Genomic DNA, 17,539 nt, shown 5'->3' with positions numbered 1-17,539 from the left:
ATACTAATAATTCATATATAGCACCTTTTAAAGACGCATAATATAATTACACCCAAACGTTTAGCTGGAGCAGTAAAGTGATGCACAGAGCTGTGAGCAGGCCGACCCTGCTTCAGCGTGAGGCCGAGTGCCAACACTTTGCCTCCACGTGCCACGGATCGTCCTGCCACACACACACACACACACACACACACACACACACACACACACACACACACACACACACACACACACACACACACACACACACACACTCACCACTGGCAGCTCCTTTCTCTGCTCTGAATCTGGCTTGTTAGTGACTTACTATCATACAACCGTCGCTGCATATGACTTACCTTTCCCTCACTTCAGCTGCTTGTCAGTGCTGATGGACGTGGCTGCCTGTCAGCCTTCACCTTTGAACCTGGGACTGATGTAGTTGATGACATCACGTCAGTCTGGCTCTGGTTGACTTATCCACTCTGACAGCAGCATGTCAAATCTCTCTCTCTCCCTCTCTTCTCTCTTCTCTCCAAAGCTTTGTCGGCTCATTTCATTTCAGGCTGATGAATATGAATCTTGGACTCTCTCTGTCTCTCTCTCTGTGTATGTCTCTCTCTGTCTCTCTCTCTGTCTCTGTCTCTCTCTGTCTCTGTCTCTGTCTCTGTCTCGCAGCAGTTTTGAGGATCTGTAACAAAGCGGGATGAGAGAGCCCTTTGTGGTTGTCGTCTGGATTCAAGCGTGACATTTCAGTCTTGAACAGACTTTATCCGTGGGTCAAACTCCCAGCGCACTTTGAACACTGGCATTGTCCAAGCGTACATGCACACACACAATCCTCTGCCCAGCTTTCATATTCCATTATTTGGGAAGTCATACTGGAATCTCTTTGGGTCTTGATTGAGACACACAATCCACGGTTAAACCTGTTGATGCAGTGCAGCCGCGGGAGTGTCGAGGATCAGCTCGTCTGCCCCACTGCTGACACTCACTGCACCCTGGACTGCAGTAATACACAGCAGGGAGCAGGAAACTGGGCCATCACCATCATCCTCGTCATCCTCGTCATCCTCTTCATCCTCGTCATCTTAAAACACCCTCTGTCTCCTGCAGCCCACCAGACACACAAAGCGACAGGCCACACACTGAGAGGTGTTTTTGAGACGCAGCACAGGACCGACCTGGATACTGATCAGGCTTTACTCTCCTCAGATGCTGCCTGCACGAGCCGCCTGACACGCAAACAGACCTAGTGCTGATGATGCGTTTATCAAGAGTAGAAGAGTTGAGGTGATTCACCATGAACACAGGAGCACAAACAACCCCACTAAGAAATGTTTACTGGCGTATTGATCCCAGCGACATGTTGTCCCGTTGTACTCTCCGTCGCCGCCGCTGCAGGGACACTGTGTTCTGCTCTGTTGACCTGATCAGCTTCAAGTTAATCTTTATGTCCGTCTGCATTTATGAATGACGGGATGAGTCACATGACTCTCTGTCATCAGTGGCAGATTACTAAATGAATTAAGTTTTCTGATGTGAATCTTTTCTTTTTATTATTATTATTATTATTATTATTATTATTTTATGTGTCATTATTTCAGGTGATTAACATTTTGCAACATGTTGTGACATTTTATGGACCAGACAAGTCATCGATCAAGAGAGCAAACAACAAAATCATTGATTATGAAAAGGATTGTGAGTTGCAGCCCTGATGAAGTCAAACACTCGGCGGCCAGTGTTTAGGAGAGTTACTCAGAGACTTAACCCGACACCTTCGTCTTCCTCTTCTCCTCCAGCTGAGGAAAATCTCTGCTGAATTCATGTCTCCTTTCTGATTTCTAAGAGGCGTTAAACCTTCTTGGATTAAAGAAGGTAATCTGACAGGCAGGAGATTGTATTAGCTGGAGTGTTGGCAGAGCTTTTAATTTCCCCTCCCCTCTCAGCCTGCCTCTCCTGCTGACCTGTTAGATGGTATTATTGGGAGGATTTTTTTCTTTTCAAAGCAAAAACATCCACATCTTCTCTCCTATTCACGCTCTGTCACATGCTCTCCATCCCACTCTCTCCATATCTCTCTTTTTCTGGCTCAGCAGTGACAGCATACTTGTGTGAACCCATGATTTATCATTTGCTAATCCGTGCTGATTATGGAGCTTTCCACATGGCCCTTATCTGTTGCTGAGCCTGCTTTTCACTCCGTAGCTGCCAATTATCTGTTGGGCCGGCTGCACACAGACCTGTCTCTGTCGGCCAGCTGCAGAACCAAAGCTTCCGTGCACAGTGATAGTCCTCTGCCTGTCTGTGGACATGTTTATCTGCGGACACGTCAGATGAGAGATGAAATTCAGCATTTCATATGGTAGATATTCCCATCATGCATCATCACCATGCAGAGGGCAGGCACATGATATGTCTGTCCAGTGTTGACACCGTTATCACAACCAGATATCACAGCTGAACAATTGCTCTTTATGTTTTTTGAAGTCGCAACAATGCAAACATTGCAGTTTGCAAAAAATCAGAGGCTGCAGTTTTGTTCTGTTGTGATTATTTAACGTGTAAAAGCAGAGTTCTCAGACCCACATCAACTCATAATGAGTGTTTTATATTATATTATATTATATTATATTATGTTATGCACGGTCACTTCCTGATGTTACCATGCAGAGATGTTCCACACTTAAATTGAAACGTCTTTTTAGGCCATGTTGGATCTGACAACTAAAGGCAATGTTAAACATTTTCAATCGATGTTGGATGTTTTAATTGCTAACGTTTCTCATTAGTGTCTTAATTAGTGTCTGAAGTCATTATATTTGCTTTCATCTTAATATTGAAAGTTCATCCAGATATTTGGCTGAACGCAGCATTTGTGGCTTGTGATTCATCTTCACACTGCATTTGGCTCAAATGATAAAGCTCATCTGTCACAAACACGTTAGTAAATTAGCATCAAGGTCAACATTCTGCTGCTGTGCTGAATCTGCCACCCACATAGTTTCGGAGTGAGATCTGTGATGGCAGTGCCTCACAGGGACGTATCCAGGCTTCCTGTAGCCAGGCGGTGGGACGGGAGGGTCAAGGTTGGCCTATGATGGCATGAGCGAGGCCTCCCCCGCGGCGGGGAGGGCTACGCAGATCACGACCCGCTCAGCTGATGTGGCGTCCGTTTGTTAGCATAATGGGAAGTGACGTACACATCAGAGCAATGTGGGTCAGAGCGGCAGACGAGCAGCCCCGCGGCCTGTATCTGCTCCGCCTGTCTAATCTGCTGAGGCCCGACCAGATGAGACGCTCTAATCGACCCTGATATTCACTGAACACACGTTAACATCGCTCTCTCAGGCTCTGGAACGCAAACCCTCACATGGAACGGTCAGAGACGTGGAAATGTAGTGGCATCCGTGAGGAAGACGAGCTTTCTGCTGCTGTTTGAGTCCCAGCTCAATTCTGACAAATTCTCCCCTTATTTCTTGGTAAATTCAGATTTTCCACTGCCATTTATCTCCTCGTCTGTGCTGCTGTATTTTTAGTATTTTTCCACACGCCTTTCTGGCTTTGAAATATTTATTCAGACGGCCAAATATACTTGCTGTGGTCAGTGGTTGATTTCCCTGCTGCAACATGACTGAGGTGTGATGTTTTTGAGTGCAATGACATGGTCAGGGTCTGGAGTTTGGAGGGAGGAAGAGGAAGGGAAAGGTTGTGTGTGTGTGGGGGGGCTGAGGGAATGAAAACAAAGGAGGCTTAGCACCTGTGTGCGGACTGAACAACTTCATGTGAGCCTTGAAGTGTTTAGACATTTTCTGCTAAAACAGGTTTTTTTTACGGCTGGGGAAAAAAAGACGCCCGGAGGAGTTCAGCTTGTGCGAATCTGCCTCCCGTCTCATCAAAGGCAGTCATTTCCTGTTCATTTTGGGCCCCCATCCCCCAACCCGGCGTTCTTGTCTGCTAATCCCACCCCTGCAAACTGCCCCCACTTACCCCTCCTGTCCTCCCCCCTCCCTCGCTGGTGTCCTGCTTGCTCTACACGCCAGGGCCTGGGACTGGGAAGCTTGTCCGCTTTGTGTCAGCAGCAGGCTCGCGGCTGAGCGCTAACAAATCCTCATTGTCCCGCACGGGAGTGGTGACAGGGGAGGATGGGGGGGAGTGGGGGGGGGGGGGCATCACTGTCTGGTTTCTATTCAAATCCAGGTACACACACACACACACACACACACACACACACACATCTCCAAGCCTGGGACCAAAGTCCATCCACAGCTCAACTCAGGTCTGGACTGGATTGGCTGGGTTGAGGTTTTCAGAAACCACCTTCTGATACAAAATGCTAAAGTCTCATCACTTTGTCAACAAAGGACTTTTCTCTGATTCTCTGTTAACTGGGGTTATGTGGAGTGTGGTGGTTGTTGTTGTTGTTGATGACGATGACGATGATGATGATGATGATGATGATGAGGAGGCTGAGATGTGTATCTGTGTAACAAGACTGTACATGTGCAGGCATTCACAGAACGACTGTGCTTTCAGTCCTGCAGCCTCACACATTCTCACTGAATATTGACGACACAAACCCGTGTGTGTTATTGTTGCCATTGTTTGTGAGTAGCAGCCATCTGTGATGAGGAGTGATGTTTTTCTCCCTCACACACTCTGCTGTGGATTAAGAGCTCCAGACAAAAGCAGACTGAGGCAAATACATATAGGGACAACCCCCCCCCCCCTCCCCACACACACACACACGCACGCAAGCTCATGGGGAAACGACAACAGAAAGACAGAAAGGGGAATAGAGAAAAACAATGTCAGTTCACTTCTTCCTCTTTTATTGGGGTCTATATTTAACCGACATTTACACTTCTTAAGATGAATTTGCTTTCCTTTAGTTTAGTTTGTGTTAACTCGAGTATTTAACATAGTCAGTTTTTGTTCAGATTGCAGTTGAGAAAGATTTCCAGCAAATGTTTTTTTAGCTCATTCAAAAGTGGCTCATCTCTCTGTTTGAAGCAGGTTTCTCACAGAGGGCGAAGTGCAAGGTGAGCACTGTTAGAGGTGGTTACCCCCCCCCCCGCCCCCCCCGCCTGCCTCTGCTGTAACTCTCTAACTCCGACTCTGCCGCCAAAGGCGGGGAGCCCCCTTCCCTTCCCGTCCCCTCCCTTCATGGAGCAGAGCAGCAGCTGGCTGACCTGTCCCTCCATTCCTGCCGCTAATGGCTGACCTGCCCTGTCTGGACGGCCCCGCTCGCTTTTGTCTACTGTCTGGCTCAGTTCCTCCCAGTTAAACATCGCTACCGGCGACCGCAGCAGCTTCCACTGAGCGAGGTTCAGGGAACGAAAGAAAAACATTCTCACACTCACTTGGCACACTTTGTCTGGCGCACACTCGCACATACATCCTTTTCAAAAGTCTCCCACACACAGAGCCTCTGTCTGGTCTCTCACACACACACACACACACACACACACACACACAAAACTGCTTCTGTTCATTTTAAAAAATTGTAAATTTAAAATTCATTTTTTTTAATTCACTTTTGCAGTTTAAATGAATAAGAACAATTAGAAAAGTTCTGAGTGCAAGAGTTTGAATAGTTGAAATACTTACCCAGGGCATGGTCACACGTTGGGCAGCATGAGTCTGTGGTGACTGACGAGGCAGAAACCAAAAAAAGAAGAAAAAATGCTTTCAAGCAAAATGAAAAAAAAACCGCTTCCATATTGGGAGATAAGCCTCGTGTAGACCGGTGAAAAAGTTACTGCTGAAATGAGTCAAACGAGTTCCTGTCTCAGTGTTTCTCCCAGACACACTCACACTCACACACGCACACACACACACACTCCCTCTCTCGCTCTCTCTCTCTCTCCCTCACACACACACACACACACACACACACACTCCCTCTCTCGCTCTCTCTCTCTCTCTCTCTCTCTCCCTCACACACACACACACACTCCTGACACAGTCTTTCAGTCTGATTTCTCTGCCTCGAGTGGGAAGACAGCCAGGAGTTTGCAAATGCAAGAGTCTTACAAATGTCCCTCATCCCTCCCTCCCTCCCTACCTCCCCCCCCCCCCCCCCCTCTCTCCCTCTCTCCCTCTCTGCTCCCACATAGATAAACAAGCACATGCATTCCCACACACACACACACACACACACACAGAAAAGTCTGGCAGAGACGCAGGTTATTGAACTGATCCACAATTTCCGGCATGCACTATATATGAGGCATTTGACTGACGGCAGCACACAGAGTCATGTGGGAACCAGGGCTGCTTCTATTGGCTGCATGGCCCCGGAGTGGGGGGGTGGGGGTGGGGGTTGTTCTGGGGAGGCTGTGATTGGTGGGAGCTCAGACCATTGAAAGTGTAAAGCTTCTCTATTGAACGGCTGCAGCTGTGGGTGGAGTTTGGGTGACAAGACAACATCCTGTGAGTTAAGTCCCTTGATTTGTTAAATTGCAGTGCTGATGGAGTGGAATGATGGAGTAAATATGAATGTCATGTTAACAGAAGCCAACTCACAAATAGCAACACAAGTGTTAAATAGTTTAAAAGAGGCCAAGTAGAGATTTTTTGTGACCTAAAGGGATAATTCCGGTGTTTCATGGTTGTAAGACACACTTTCTTTGCCATTTTAAAACGTTAACACGGCATCATTTTAACAAACGTCTCCAAACACTGCAGTACATATGCCAGGCCAGTGTGTGGTGCCGTAACACTACCACAGAAATGCCCCAAAAAACGGAGAAAAAGATGTTGAGCGTGCGCATAAAGCATGTGTGCGGTCTTTAAATAAAGCTTTATTTGCATTCCAGTATATACGACGACAAAGACGGAAAGAAGAAAGCCAAGACGAAGGAAATAAAATCAACGTTATCATAAAGAGAACAGACCAAGCAACCTCCAAACACAAGAAGAGAAAAATGACGACGAAGAGCGATTTTTCATGGAACATGGATGTTATCTCACAGAAAAACGTGGCGTCCAGTGGGAAACTATAAATCTACAGTAGTAGAGGTTGAAGAGTTGAAGTTTGTAAACTGCATTTTTACAGTAGTGAGACACAATAGCTGCCTCTTTGTAGAGCTGTCACGATCACGATGGAAAAGGAAATATCATGGTATGAAGGAGGCCATCGCAGCGGAAGACGACGCGTCACACGTGACGTTACCTCGTATTGAGAGTGATTCAGGCAGATTTAAGAGCAGTGTGTGTCTAACTGACTTCACACACTCAACCACAACTAGACTGACTACACTAGACTAACTACTGAGACTAACATGATACAGTATATTAAATCAAATATTAGTTTATTTATCGGGTGAAAATGTCTTAACTGCGACAGCTTTACCTCTTTGTCACTCAGATAAATATTAGGGACGCAGAAATACTCAATTATTAGTTTGATTACATAAAGTCAGGAAATGGGACCATTTGTAGTTTCATTAAAAAGTTACAAAACATTTCATGAAACATGTTTCATGACTCCAATGCAACACACCAAGGTCTGGAGTCTTTGTGAATACATTGAAGCAGTAAACCCTGCATCGCTTCCACTAGCTCCCATGCGCTGTTTAGAATGATGGAATATTCCGTGATTAGTCCTGTTTGTATGTTTTAAACATTCTTCACATGAATCAACAACTGTTGGTCTTTTTATCATAGAGCTGAGTTCAGTACAACCTGGGCCGGGTTGTCATAGCACGGCTGTAGAATCAAGGAATTCAAATCATTTGTTCACTGAATCTTTTAGTAGTTGCTGCTACGTGTCGGTACCACAACACACTTACTGACACAAACTGAATTATTCATTAAAAAGATCAATGAAGAGTTAGAAATGTTTGTGCTCATTTTAACACACACTCAAAACGGGTCATCCATCAGAAACAGAGTTTACTGCTATAAAGAAAACGTCCTCACAAATCTAGTGTGTGTGTGTGTGTGTGAGTGATGATGGCGTAGCGCGTCCTGGAGCATTGCCAAATGCTTTCATTCACACCTGATTAGATCACAGTGACCTGGATAACATGCAGCGCTGCACGCTCGGCAACATGCTGCCACACAGGCCTTTTTCTCTGGCCTCAACACAGATTTGCCCCCCAGTCAGATCTAGATGATATTAAAGCAGATCTCTCAGTTGATGTCAACACTGTGGAGGCGCTGCACCTTTCTGCTTCCATCGCCGTCTTTCGCCTGGAACTCGTCTTCGCGGGCTGTTAGTAGCATTAAGTATTTAAGGACAATGACTCTAAAATCTTTTAAAGCAGTAAAATGTATTTTCTAGTTTATCATGCCATAAAAATATTCATTATCTGTTCATTTGAAGGATTTGAAGGAACGAAAAATGATGAAAACATGAGTCACTCCCACTTCTGACTGGTTGGTGACTCTACACTGAATGTGACTGTTATTATAGTTTAAATGCAGTTTATACAATAACATACAAGCAAGTCAGAGTGTAGGGTTTTTTATGTGCATTTCCCACTGTTTCCACAGCTCATTTCTGTATGTGTAACACTGGAAGCGTAACGCTGTGTCTTCTGTCATCACGAGTCAGTGATTGCACAGTGATCACATTATTGGTTGTGTTTGAGCTTCATCTTCTTACACATTAACACCTGAACACGTCCAGATGCACCATTCAGGTGCACGAGGTCATGTGTATGCGGGTGTAAACAGGAAAGTGGTTTTCTCCTGTGCCGTTGTTTGCTTACATTTAAAAAGTACTAATGAGCAACAACAACGCTTGTTAGAAAGATGATGAGGTGTAAATTAAACTGGAGATATGTGTTAACAAAGCTGCTTGTTCACAGCTGTTACTCGAGTTGTGACACATCCGGACACAAATGCAGACTCAGCCTTTTTAAACTGCTTTGTTGAATGGGCTTAGTTTTAAAAACGGAGGTTTTTCTCCACTTTTTAAAAATAATCCTGTTCCCACAAAAACATACTGTTACGTGCCGAGTCAACAGGTGGCGACGAAGCTGTAACTGTAAAGCCTTGTTGGCCAATCAGAAACATCAGACGCTTCTTCTGGTCTGTAAACAGCAAAGGTTTTCCACCGCAGGAAAACATGACACTGGAATACAACAGAACACATGAAGAGTCAACAGAACACATGAACACATGAACACACTGACGTTCTCTGACTCTTCCATGATGTCTTCTTCCGGGAAGAGTGTCATGTTTGATTCCTCATCAGTGCTGTCGCTGAAAACACCAGAAACATTTCCCTGTTGGAGATGAACCCACGTTTTCAAAATGATAAAAAGTTTTGTTCCATTTCCGTGTGGACAGTAAGCAAAACACGTCATGAACCTTTAGTGGACACTTGGAGATAAAGGAGAAATAGATCGTCTTATCTGATTCTGCTAGAAAGCAAAATTGTTTTCCAGAATGTTCCTTAAAGGAATTAAAGTTATAGTTTGTGCATGAAAGCCTCAATTTCACAGTTTTTTTTTTTCATGGATTGAGCTGAAATTGCATTTCCTTCTTCTTCACTGTGTCTTCTCATGAGCACGTTTGTGTGGAAAACATCTCGCTAAGGGATCAGCTCATTATCCTGAGGGCATTTTCACTCTTTGTTGTGCTAATGTGTTCTCTGTGATAGCATCTCCATCCATAACCTCCTTCATGTGTACAGATAACCTGTAGAGGGGGGTGGAGCGGTGTATGTAGGTCGCAGTGAGTGGGGAACAGCAGGGGTCGGGGGGGGGGTCGTAGCAGTGTGTCCCGCAGCTGAGCCGACGACGACAAAGCTGTCCTCAGCCTGCCCTCCACTACACTCAACATGGCTTTACCTGCAGGGGCTTCCTGCTGCCTTTGTGACTGTGGCTGAGGAGGCGGGTGGTGCTGTTTTGGGACATCAGCGTTGCAGCTGTAGTTAAAGTAGCCACAGCTCCCTGTGAAGACTTTGCTGCTGGTCCGACCGAACGCACTCGACCAGGTTTTTGTGCCTATAGCAGTTCTGAGGGAGTCGTGTTTGATCCATGGGCCACGTGGAAACTAGGTCACTGTGTTGTGCTGTCAGTGGCGTCTCTCTGCGTGTGTGTGTGTGTGTGTGTGTGTGTGTGTGTGTGTGTGTGTGTGTGATAAAAGTGTAAAAATAGGGCTTTTACATAAGCATGGGATGGGCTCAACAGATATGCAGGATTGCTGTTGCAGAGATTCACTCAAACTGCACAACAACCAGACCCCCCACCCCCACGTCAGCAGGGCCACTGTGGAAGAGCAATGGAAGATAGAAGTAGGGGCTGAGGGAGAGAGATGAAATTCTCATCCTTGGTTCAGATCCCTAAGAACGCTCGAGAAGGCAGGATCTTATTATCACAGCAAATTTGCAATGTGCAGAGTGGAGGAGATTAGATGCGTCTTGCCTTTGAAGTGTATTTTTCCGACCATTGTGCGACGGCAAATTCCATCAAGTGTTAGAGCGAGCCACGATAAGAGGCACGGGTTATGAATGCTGTGGTATTAAAAGCCGTCATTTGAGCAATAAGATGAAACACTCACAAACTGCTGCTAAATGAAAAATATTCTCCACTCATTTCCAAACTGTCATTCACGACAACACAGTCACTGAAATATAAAGGTGCATAAATATATTAAAATATGTGGAATATGGATTATACTTAATGTAAATGTGGATATGTGGACCTTTGAATGATGATTGTTCAGGGCTTTTTGTATTTGTTCTACCAATCAGCAGCATTTATTGCAGCTCTGGATCAGCTGTTTTATCATATATATATATATATATATATATATATATATATATATATATATATGTACATATACATATACACATACATGTGATATAAAGTGCTGGTTTTGCATCGTTCAGAAACCAGAGTTAAAAACATGAGCCGGTCTCAGATTCCCGGGTGGGACATGAAGCTGCTGCTGGACTTTGATCAGTGCGTCCTCCTTGTGTTTTCTTCAGCTCTTTGACCTTCACTTTGAGTGCTGTGGCTTCCCGGGGGTTTGGTGTCAGCCTGAGGTTGATGGCTGAATGTGAGGGTGAATGTGAGTGCCTGTGAAGTAGCCCCATCATTCCCAGTCCCCCCCTTTTTCAATGGTCATCCGGGGTTTGGAGAGCTGCAGGGGTCGGAGTGTACTTCCCCGGGGACTAGACTAAGGAGTGACGTCCCCGTCCTGGGGCCTCAGCTCCTGTTGCAGCTTTAGACCAAACATCAACATCACAGAGCTGCTGGAAGTGTCTCAACATGTCGGGACTCGTACTGTGTCTACAGCTGGTCCACTCCGTCTTATTCCTCTTGTAAGAAGTTGCTCTCACGCTTACTTCCAAAATGTTATATATTTGGAAAATGATCATAATTCAGATTTGAACCTATGAACAAACATATTCTTGACATATCCTGTCAGCCTTTTGTGAGGTGGCAGAAGTCTTTTTTTACTGAATGTCTTCACTGACAGCCATGTTGACAGTTGCTATGGCTACATGTGCAAACTTTCTTCATTCTGAAAAGATTTGTTCTGAAGGAATTTCTAATTCCATCGTTTACATGGACGCACATTTAAATGACCTGATTGTGACAGTGTTGTCTTATCTCTGGAAGAAGAAGCTTCACTTCTGCTTCAGTAGTAAACAAACACTGCATGTGTGTGTTCGTCCACTCACTGTCCACATTGAACGCAACACAACAGAAACAATGGACGACATGCAGCAGCTCGTTCTTTCCTGCTCGGTTTGTCGAGCTCGCCTCGACTTCCATGGGATATTAAACCCTGACCGTACTGTACCATTTTACTCTGGTACCCCAAGGGAAGGGTACTAAAGGGTGGAACAGTTGGGGCTAGTTACTTTATCACCATTCCTAATGGAAATGTGAAATAATATATTTGTATTTTACCGAACCAAACTGTTCCACTCAGTTAAAAAAACACGACTTGTGGTGTATGAACATCTGCTGCGACTGGCTGAGAGAGGAGAGAGGAGAGAAGCAGCTCGTGACAGAGAAGAGGGCGTAAAGGAAGGAGATAGAGACTGGGAATAGTTGTGAATGATAGCATTAATAACAATAATCGTCTTCATCATCTCATCCAAGGTTTAACACACTCCTCGCCCCAACGCCACCTGGGATTGTTTCCAGCTCCTCATGTTACCTTCAGAAAAGCCCACGTCATAGATGAAGGATGGATGAGGATAGTGATAATAATAAAGCTGTGCTGTTAAATCCAGATCCTGAATCAGGGATACAAAGTCCATTTTTAGTTGGACTAACACAATCATTTGATTTAGCATCGTGTAAGTGCCCTGACTGAGGATGGAGGTTCTAGGTCTGAATGGAGTCTTTGTTGCTGGAAGTGCAGACTTAGAGTGAAGCAGAAGGTCAGGGTCAGGGTTAGGGTTACCAGACTCTCTCTGATGTCCCCCACATACTGCTGCTGAACCACTGAGTTAAGATAAGATAAGATAGTCCTTTACTTGTCCCACAGTGGGGACGTTTGCCTTGTTACAGCAGCACAGAGTTGGTTTTTGGGTGAGATCTTCCCACAGAGCTTGGTTGAAGTATTTTTAGACTACACAATGCCCAAGTGGGGATCTGCTCCTGAGCTCCCCCACTCTCCCCCACTCCCCCTCCTCCTGCTCCCCGCCCCCTTCAAGGACAGCTCACATCTCAAAGGATGTTCAATGTTTCCTTGTTGTGAAAATTCAGTGCCTCTCCATGAAAGGCCTCATGAAATGTGTTGACAGCCGATAGCTAATTGATAGCTCCCAGGTTATTTGTGTGTTGATATGTTCTCATATTAGGCCTCAGTGCTTCCTTGGTGAAGTGAAGCTATAGCAGTTGTGCACACACACATTTATGAAGCGGAGAAACACACACAGAATAATTCATTTGATGCTTTGATGATAAGCGAGAATGGACGCAGTAAGGTATAATTCATATGCCCCAGATCATCCACAGAGTGTCCCACCGTCTCCCCCCTTAGTACCACTCTCCTTTCAAGACTCACTTGTCTGGATGAAGAAGGGGCCTATTTATTATTTAAATCCCTCCATAATTCATCCATTGCCCACAAATACGCCCTCCACCGCTCACTCCTCGTCGAGTGCAAATTAGCATGAACCCGTATCTGTGTGTCTGAAAACAGAGCAGAAAGTAAGCGGGAGACAGTTCGCTGCTTCCTCCTGCAGCGAGCGCGCCGTGATGTGATGCCGTGTGACATATTGAGTCTAATTTGTAGCCCAGAGAAGCAAACAGCTGTGGCCTAGTTTGGGTGATGTCACTATTTTGTGCCTTGTAAGGCTGCCTTGCTCTTGGCACTTGGTGTGTGAGGATGTCAGGAGCATTTCACCGTGCTGCTGATGAGGAGGGCAGCAGTGAAGTAGACTTTAGATTCATCTGATAAGTCATACGAGGCTGTTCTGGGCATTTTCTAAGACATCTATTCATCGGTGTTAAATATTCACACGTCCCGACGTTACATCTGATGTGACTTCAGTTTTATAAATAATGAACATGAATTATTGTTGTACCAACAACACTACTGCACTGGCTACACGAGGTTACTGTATCATTAATTATGTTTACTGTTTAAATAGTTCCTTAGGGTCGTTCTGCACCTTGATCAGGGATATTGGACTTTTTGCCAGTATATGAAATGTGTGGATCCATAACGATATCGATTTACTTATTTCTCTGTGCCCAGTTGCAGAGCTCATTTAATGATAATGAAAATAACATAATAATGTGCCTACTCGTATATAGAGATATACATTTTCTGTTTTGTGCAACATAAAATACTTGGATAGGGCGTAATGCAATTTCTCATATTTCATCTTGACTGTTTTAAAATATATTTAAATGTTAATTTGACATGATTCAATGATGGACTACATACAAGAATGCCACTGATAATATCTTGTGATACAGATCTTTATGTTCTGTACTTGATGGTTATTGTGGAAACACTGTGATACTTGAACCATCATCATGCTCTTGGTTCCTGTCTGCATACCTGCACCTTCCTGCAGTTGCAGGCTTCAACATGTCGGGCCCAGTTCCCCGACACAGCACGTAGACGTAACATCACCAGTGAAAAGGCTCCAACTTCAGTGCTCAAATCAAGCCTGACATTCCACCTCTATTGATTGTGTGTATTGATAATGGTTTTGTTTTTTTATTTTTACAGATGCAATCAATGAAAGTAATCTAGGTAAGTGGAATACTCTCTCTGTACTTGTGCCGCCTACAGTAAGTGATACTACTGTTGTTATTGGTGGGTCACTGACACTGGGTTACTCACTTGCTTTAATTCTGTTTTCTTTCATAAATGAGTGAATTATTGTTATTATTTATTCAAAGTTAAGCTGTTCATGTCTGGAAGGGCTGCATGTGAGAACTCAAATGTCCACAGAAGTCACCCCAGACATTCCAGCGCACTTTCTCCTGTCACCTCTCAAGTCAGTAGTCAATGAAAACACAGCAGAAATAATAACAGATTTCCTGCCTCCTGCTGCATGCTCATATGTATACATACAGTACATGTGTGTATATAATCAAACAAAAGTCCCATCTGTAGTCAGAATACTTATGTGAGCTTTAACAATTCTGTCATTGTTAAAGCTCACATTCATGAGCACAAGTTAGAAAAATACTGCATGTGAATAATCCAGAATAATCCCACAAAAAAAACGGCAGGTGTTTAAAAGCAGAACTGGAAAGACATGGTCAAATGAAGACAATAATATCCAGCACAGCTCAGCTCAGCACTCAGAGTGTCCGTACTGATTACACTGTATGATTAAAGTTTAAAGTTTGAAGTTTAAAGTTTGATTTTATTTTATTATTATTATTATTATTATTATTAATAACATAGTTACACAGATTGTAGGCAACAACATTCCAGCAGAGAGATTCATCATTCTCTCTGTGTTTGCTTTAATCTGCTTGAAGTGTAACAGGAGTGGGGTTTCCTGCATTAGGACATTAAACATGCTGTCAGGTATTTGTTGAAATTCCATTGATGGTCATATGCAGTGGATTACTGGGTGTTCTAGTGTATGTTGTGGATCTATAGCAACAAATACATTCATTGATTACGTCGTGAAACGTCAACATCGTAATCAATCATTTCAACAAGCGCTCTGAGCTTTCAGCTTTTTAAATGTGAATATTGTATCATTTTTATGGCTTTTTACTAAAAACCATCCAATTAATCAATTACTAAATTAATTGTAAACTATTTTGCAAAGTGGTTTGAGTGGTTGTTCTGTTTTTTTACAATTAAAACAAGCTCTCTCAACAAATAAGGGATTAAAATGTATTCACTTTTATGCCGCTGTAGTAAAACCTAACCAATTAATCAATTACTAAATTAATCATCAACTATTTTGATAATCAATTAATTGGTTTGAGTGCTTATCACTCCAGTTTCTTTCCTCCATATAACAAAAAAAATAAATTATTATATAATAGATCAATTATTATGGCTCTATAAAAATGAACTAAACATTGAATTACTGAACAAATCATAAATGATTGTGATAATTGATGTGTTTTTTAATAATTATAGTTGGTAAATGTGCATCTTTTCTGAGGTTTTCTGCTCCATATAACGAACCATTAAAACTGATTGATTTGAGTTTGCAGACAAAACAAGACATTTAGGAACATCATCATTTCAAAGATCAACATTTTCTGTCTTAATCGTTACTTGCAAACCTAAACCATGGTAAAGACTGGGTGAAGGGACAATATCAGTGTAAGGCAGTGAAGGTCAAGAGTAAAAAGAATGATTGACATGATAAATTGTAGAATACTGCTCCATCAGAGGGGATCAGCCTTCACTCTATATTTGACTAGTCTTATATTTTGATTTCCTGGCACCCTTAGTTTACCCTCTGGGCTTTTAAAAATGAAAAACCTCCAGTTTAATCTGTGGTGACAGTAAGCCTTAGTTGCAGCTCATTTTTTTTCACATGTGAAATGTCTCTGCACAGACAGATATCTGAAGTGAGTCCAGTTTACGTAGATGATGGCAAGTAACTACAGCAGCATGTGCTTTTTTAAATGTTTCTTGTAAAATCCCCCATCACGTCACGACCTTGGACAGCCTCCCTGAAGGTTGAGCAGAGATGAGGCCTTTACCTCTTTGTCTGCACACCAAAGTCGGTGCTGCTGGCCTGTGCTAGTGTCTCTGCCTCTCTGATTAGAGGTCTCCTCAGCATGTAATGACAGAATTGTGTTCCTGTCAGTTCCTGCTGCTCACAGTGGGCTAATAGTCATGTTAGCCCACTCAGCATGTCATTAGCTCTCTACCCGTAGCCCAATGAGGGGCAGGTCTATGATTTTAAGGCCAAATCACAGGGCAGGCAGGCAGGAGATCACAGTAACACCGGTGCTCTGAAGCTGCAGTGTTTCCACCCACCCTTCCTGGCCACTCGTAATATCCACAGGCATAAACATATTGTTTTAACACTGAGGAGTTTCTGTGACACAGGCAGCAGAGGGCGGTGATCTGATGTGTCCTTCAGATCAAAATCACAAGTTGAAACACACTCCTCATTCCTGACAGTGATGGGATGATTCATGGTTACCACTCAGATGATTAGCAGGCTTGCGTAGTATCTATCAGAGCTTGGGCTAATCTGCTTTGATTATTAGCCTCTTAGCCTTCCCTCCATGCTGGGCTCGCCGACGACACATTAATGAGAAATTACACTGAGCCCATATTCATATTAATCTATCGGCGCCTACTTGTCAAAAGTGGTAATTGTGTTTCCATATTGCAGCTTACTTCCTTAAGAATGCATTTGCAGTTTTCCTTTAGCTGCACACATGCAGTCATTCTCCAGATGACTGTGTGATGGAATAGTAATCAATTATTACACTGTACTCACTTCCAATCCTCTCAAACCTCAGCTCAACAGCTCTCTCACGTTTATTTGAACAGGCTAAAAGCTCTGTCGTCAAAAGTGAATTTATTAAAGGGACAGTTTAGGTTTAGGAGGCACTGGCACACAGTCATCCCTGAATGCCCTTTGCACCTGCGTTTACACCACGCAAATCAGATTTTAGCCACTTAACAAAAGGGTCATTAAACTATATTCCCACTTAAATCTCTATGTCTTTATCTCACTGTTATACAGCTGTTATGTCAGAAACCTGAACTCTGTGTCAGTGATTTTACATCACGGCACACAGGAGTTGTTGACCCACTGGTGCCTCCATTAGTGAGTTCAAATGTGTTGTTCTGTCTGTGACTCTGGCATTTGAGGCAGCACTAGACCAGCTCCTGTGTCACTGTGATCTAAAAATGCTGATTTTTGGTCCAGAAAAGCACCACATTTCTGCTTCTTGTACTCATGCTGTTTAGGCACATAAGCACTTTAAGCACTTTGATGTTTCTGTTCCAAACTACAAAACCCCCAAATCTATAAGATAAAATGTACAGATGATCAGTGCAGACACAGCGACAGCAGCCATAATAATCTCACCTCCAACTGCGTTAGATTAGTTACAGGTGCTCAGTTTTCCAGCCTGAGGGATGCTGGCCTGGCCTGGCCTGGTCTGGCTTCGCC

General features: G+C 43.8%; 1 protein-coding gene across 1 annotated transcript in view; it reads left to right on the top strand.

Annotated features, from left to right (window-relative positions):
- The window catches only part of LOC131463407 (nuclear receptor subfamily 6 group A member 1-A-like), a 74,581-nt gene that overhangs the window by 30,048 nt on the left and 26,994 nt on the right, over window positions 1-17,539 (top strand). Inside the window, exon 3 of the mRNA XM_058635091.1 lies at window positions 14,149-14,172. Coding sequence (XP_058491074.1) covers window positions 14,149-14,172 — 24 coding nt within the window. The remainder of the gene's footprint in view (window positions 1-14,148; window positions 14,173-17,539) is intronic.

The sequence above is a fragment of the Solea solea genome, chromosome 8 (genome assembly GCF_958295425.1).
Source record: "Solea solea chromosome 8, fSolSol10.1, whole genome shotgun sequence".
NCBI classification, from domain to species: Eukaryota; Metazoa; Chordata; class Actinopteri; order Pleuronectiformes; family Soleidae; genus Solea; species Solea solea.
The sequence above is the reverse complement of the archived record's forward strand: the minus strand, read 5'-3'. Positions and strand labels throughout refer to the sequence as shown.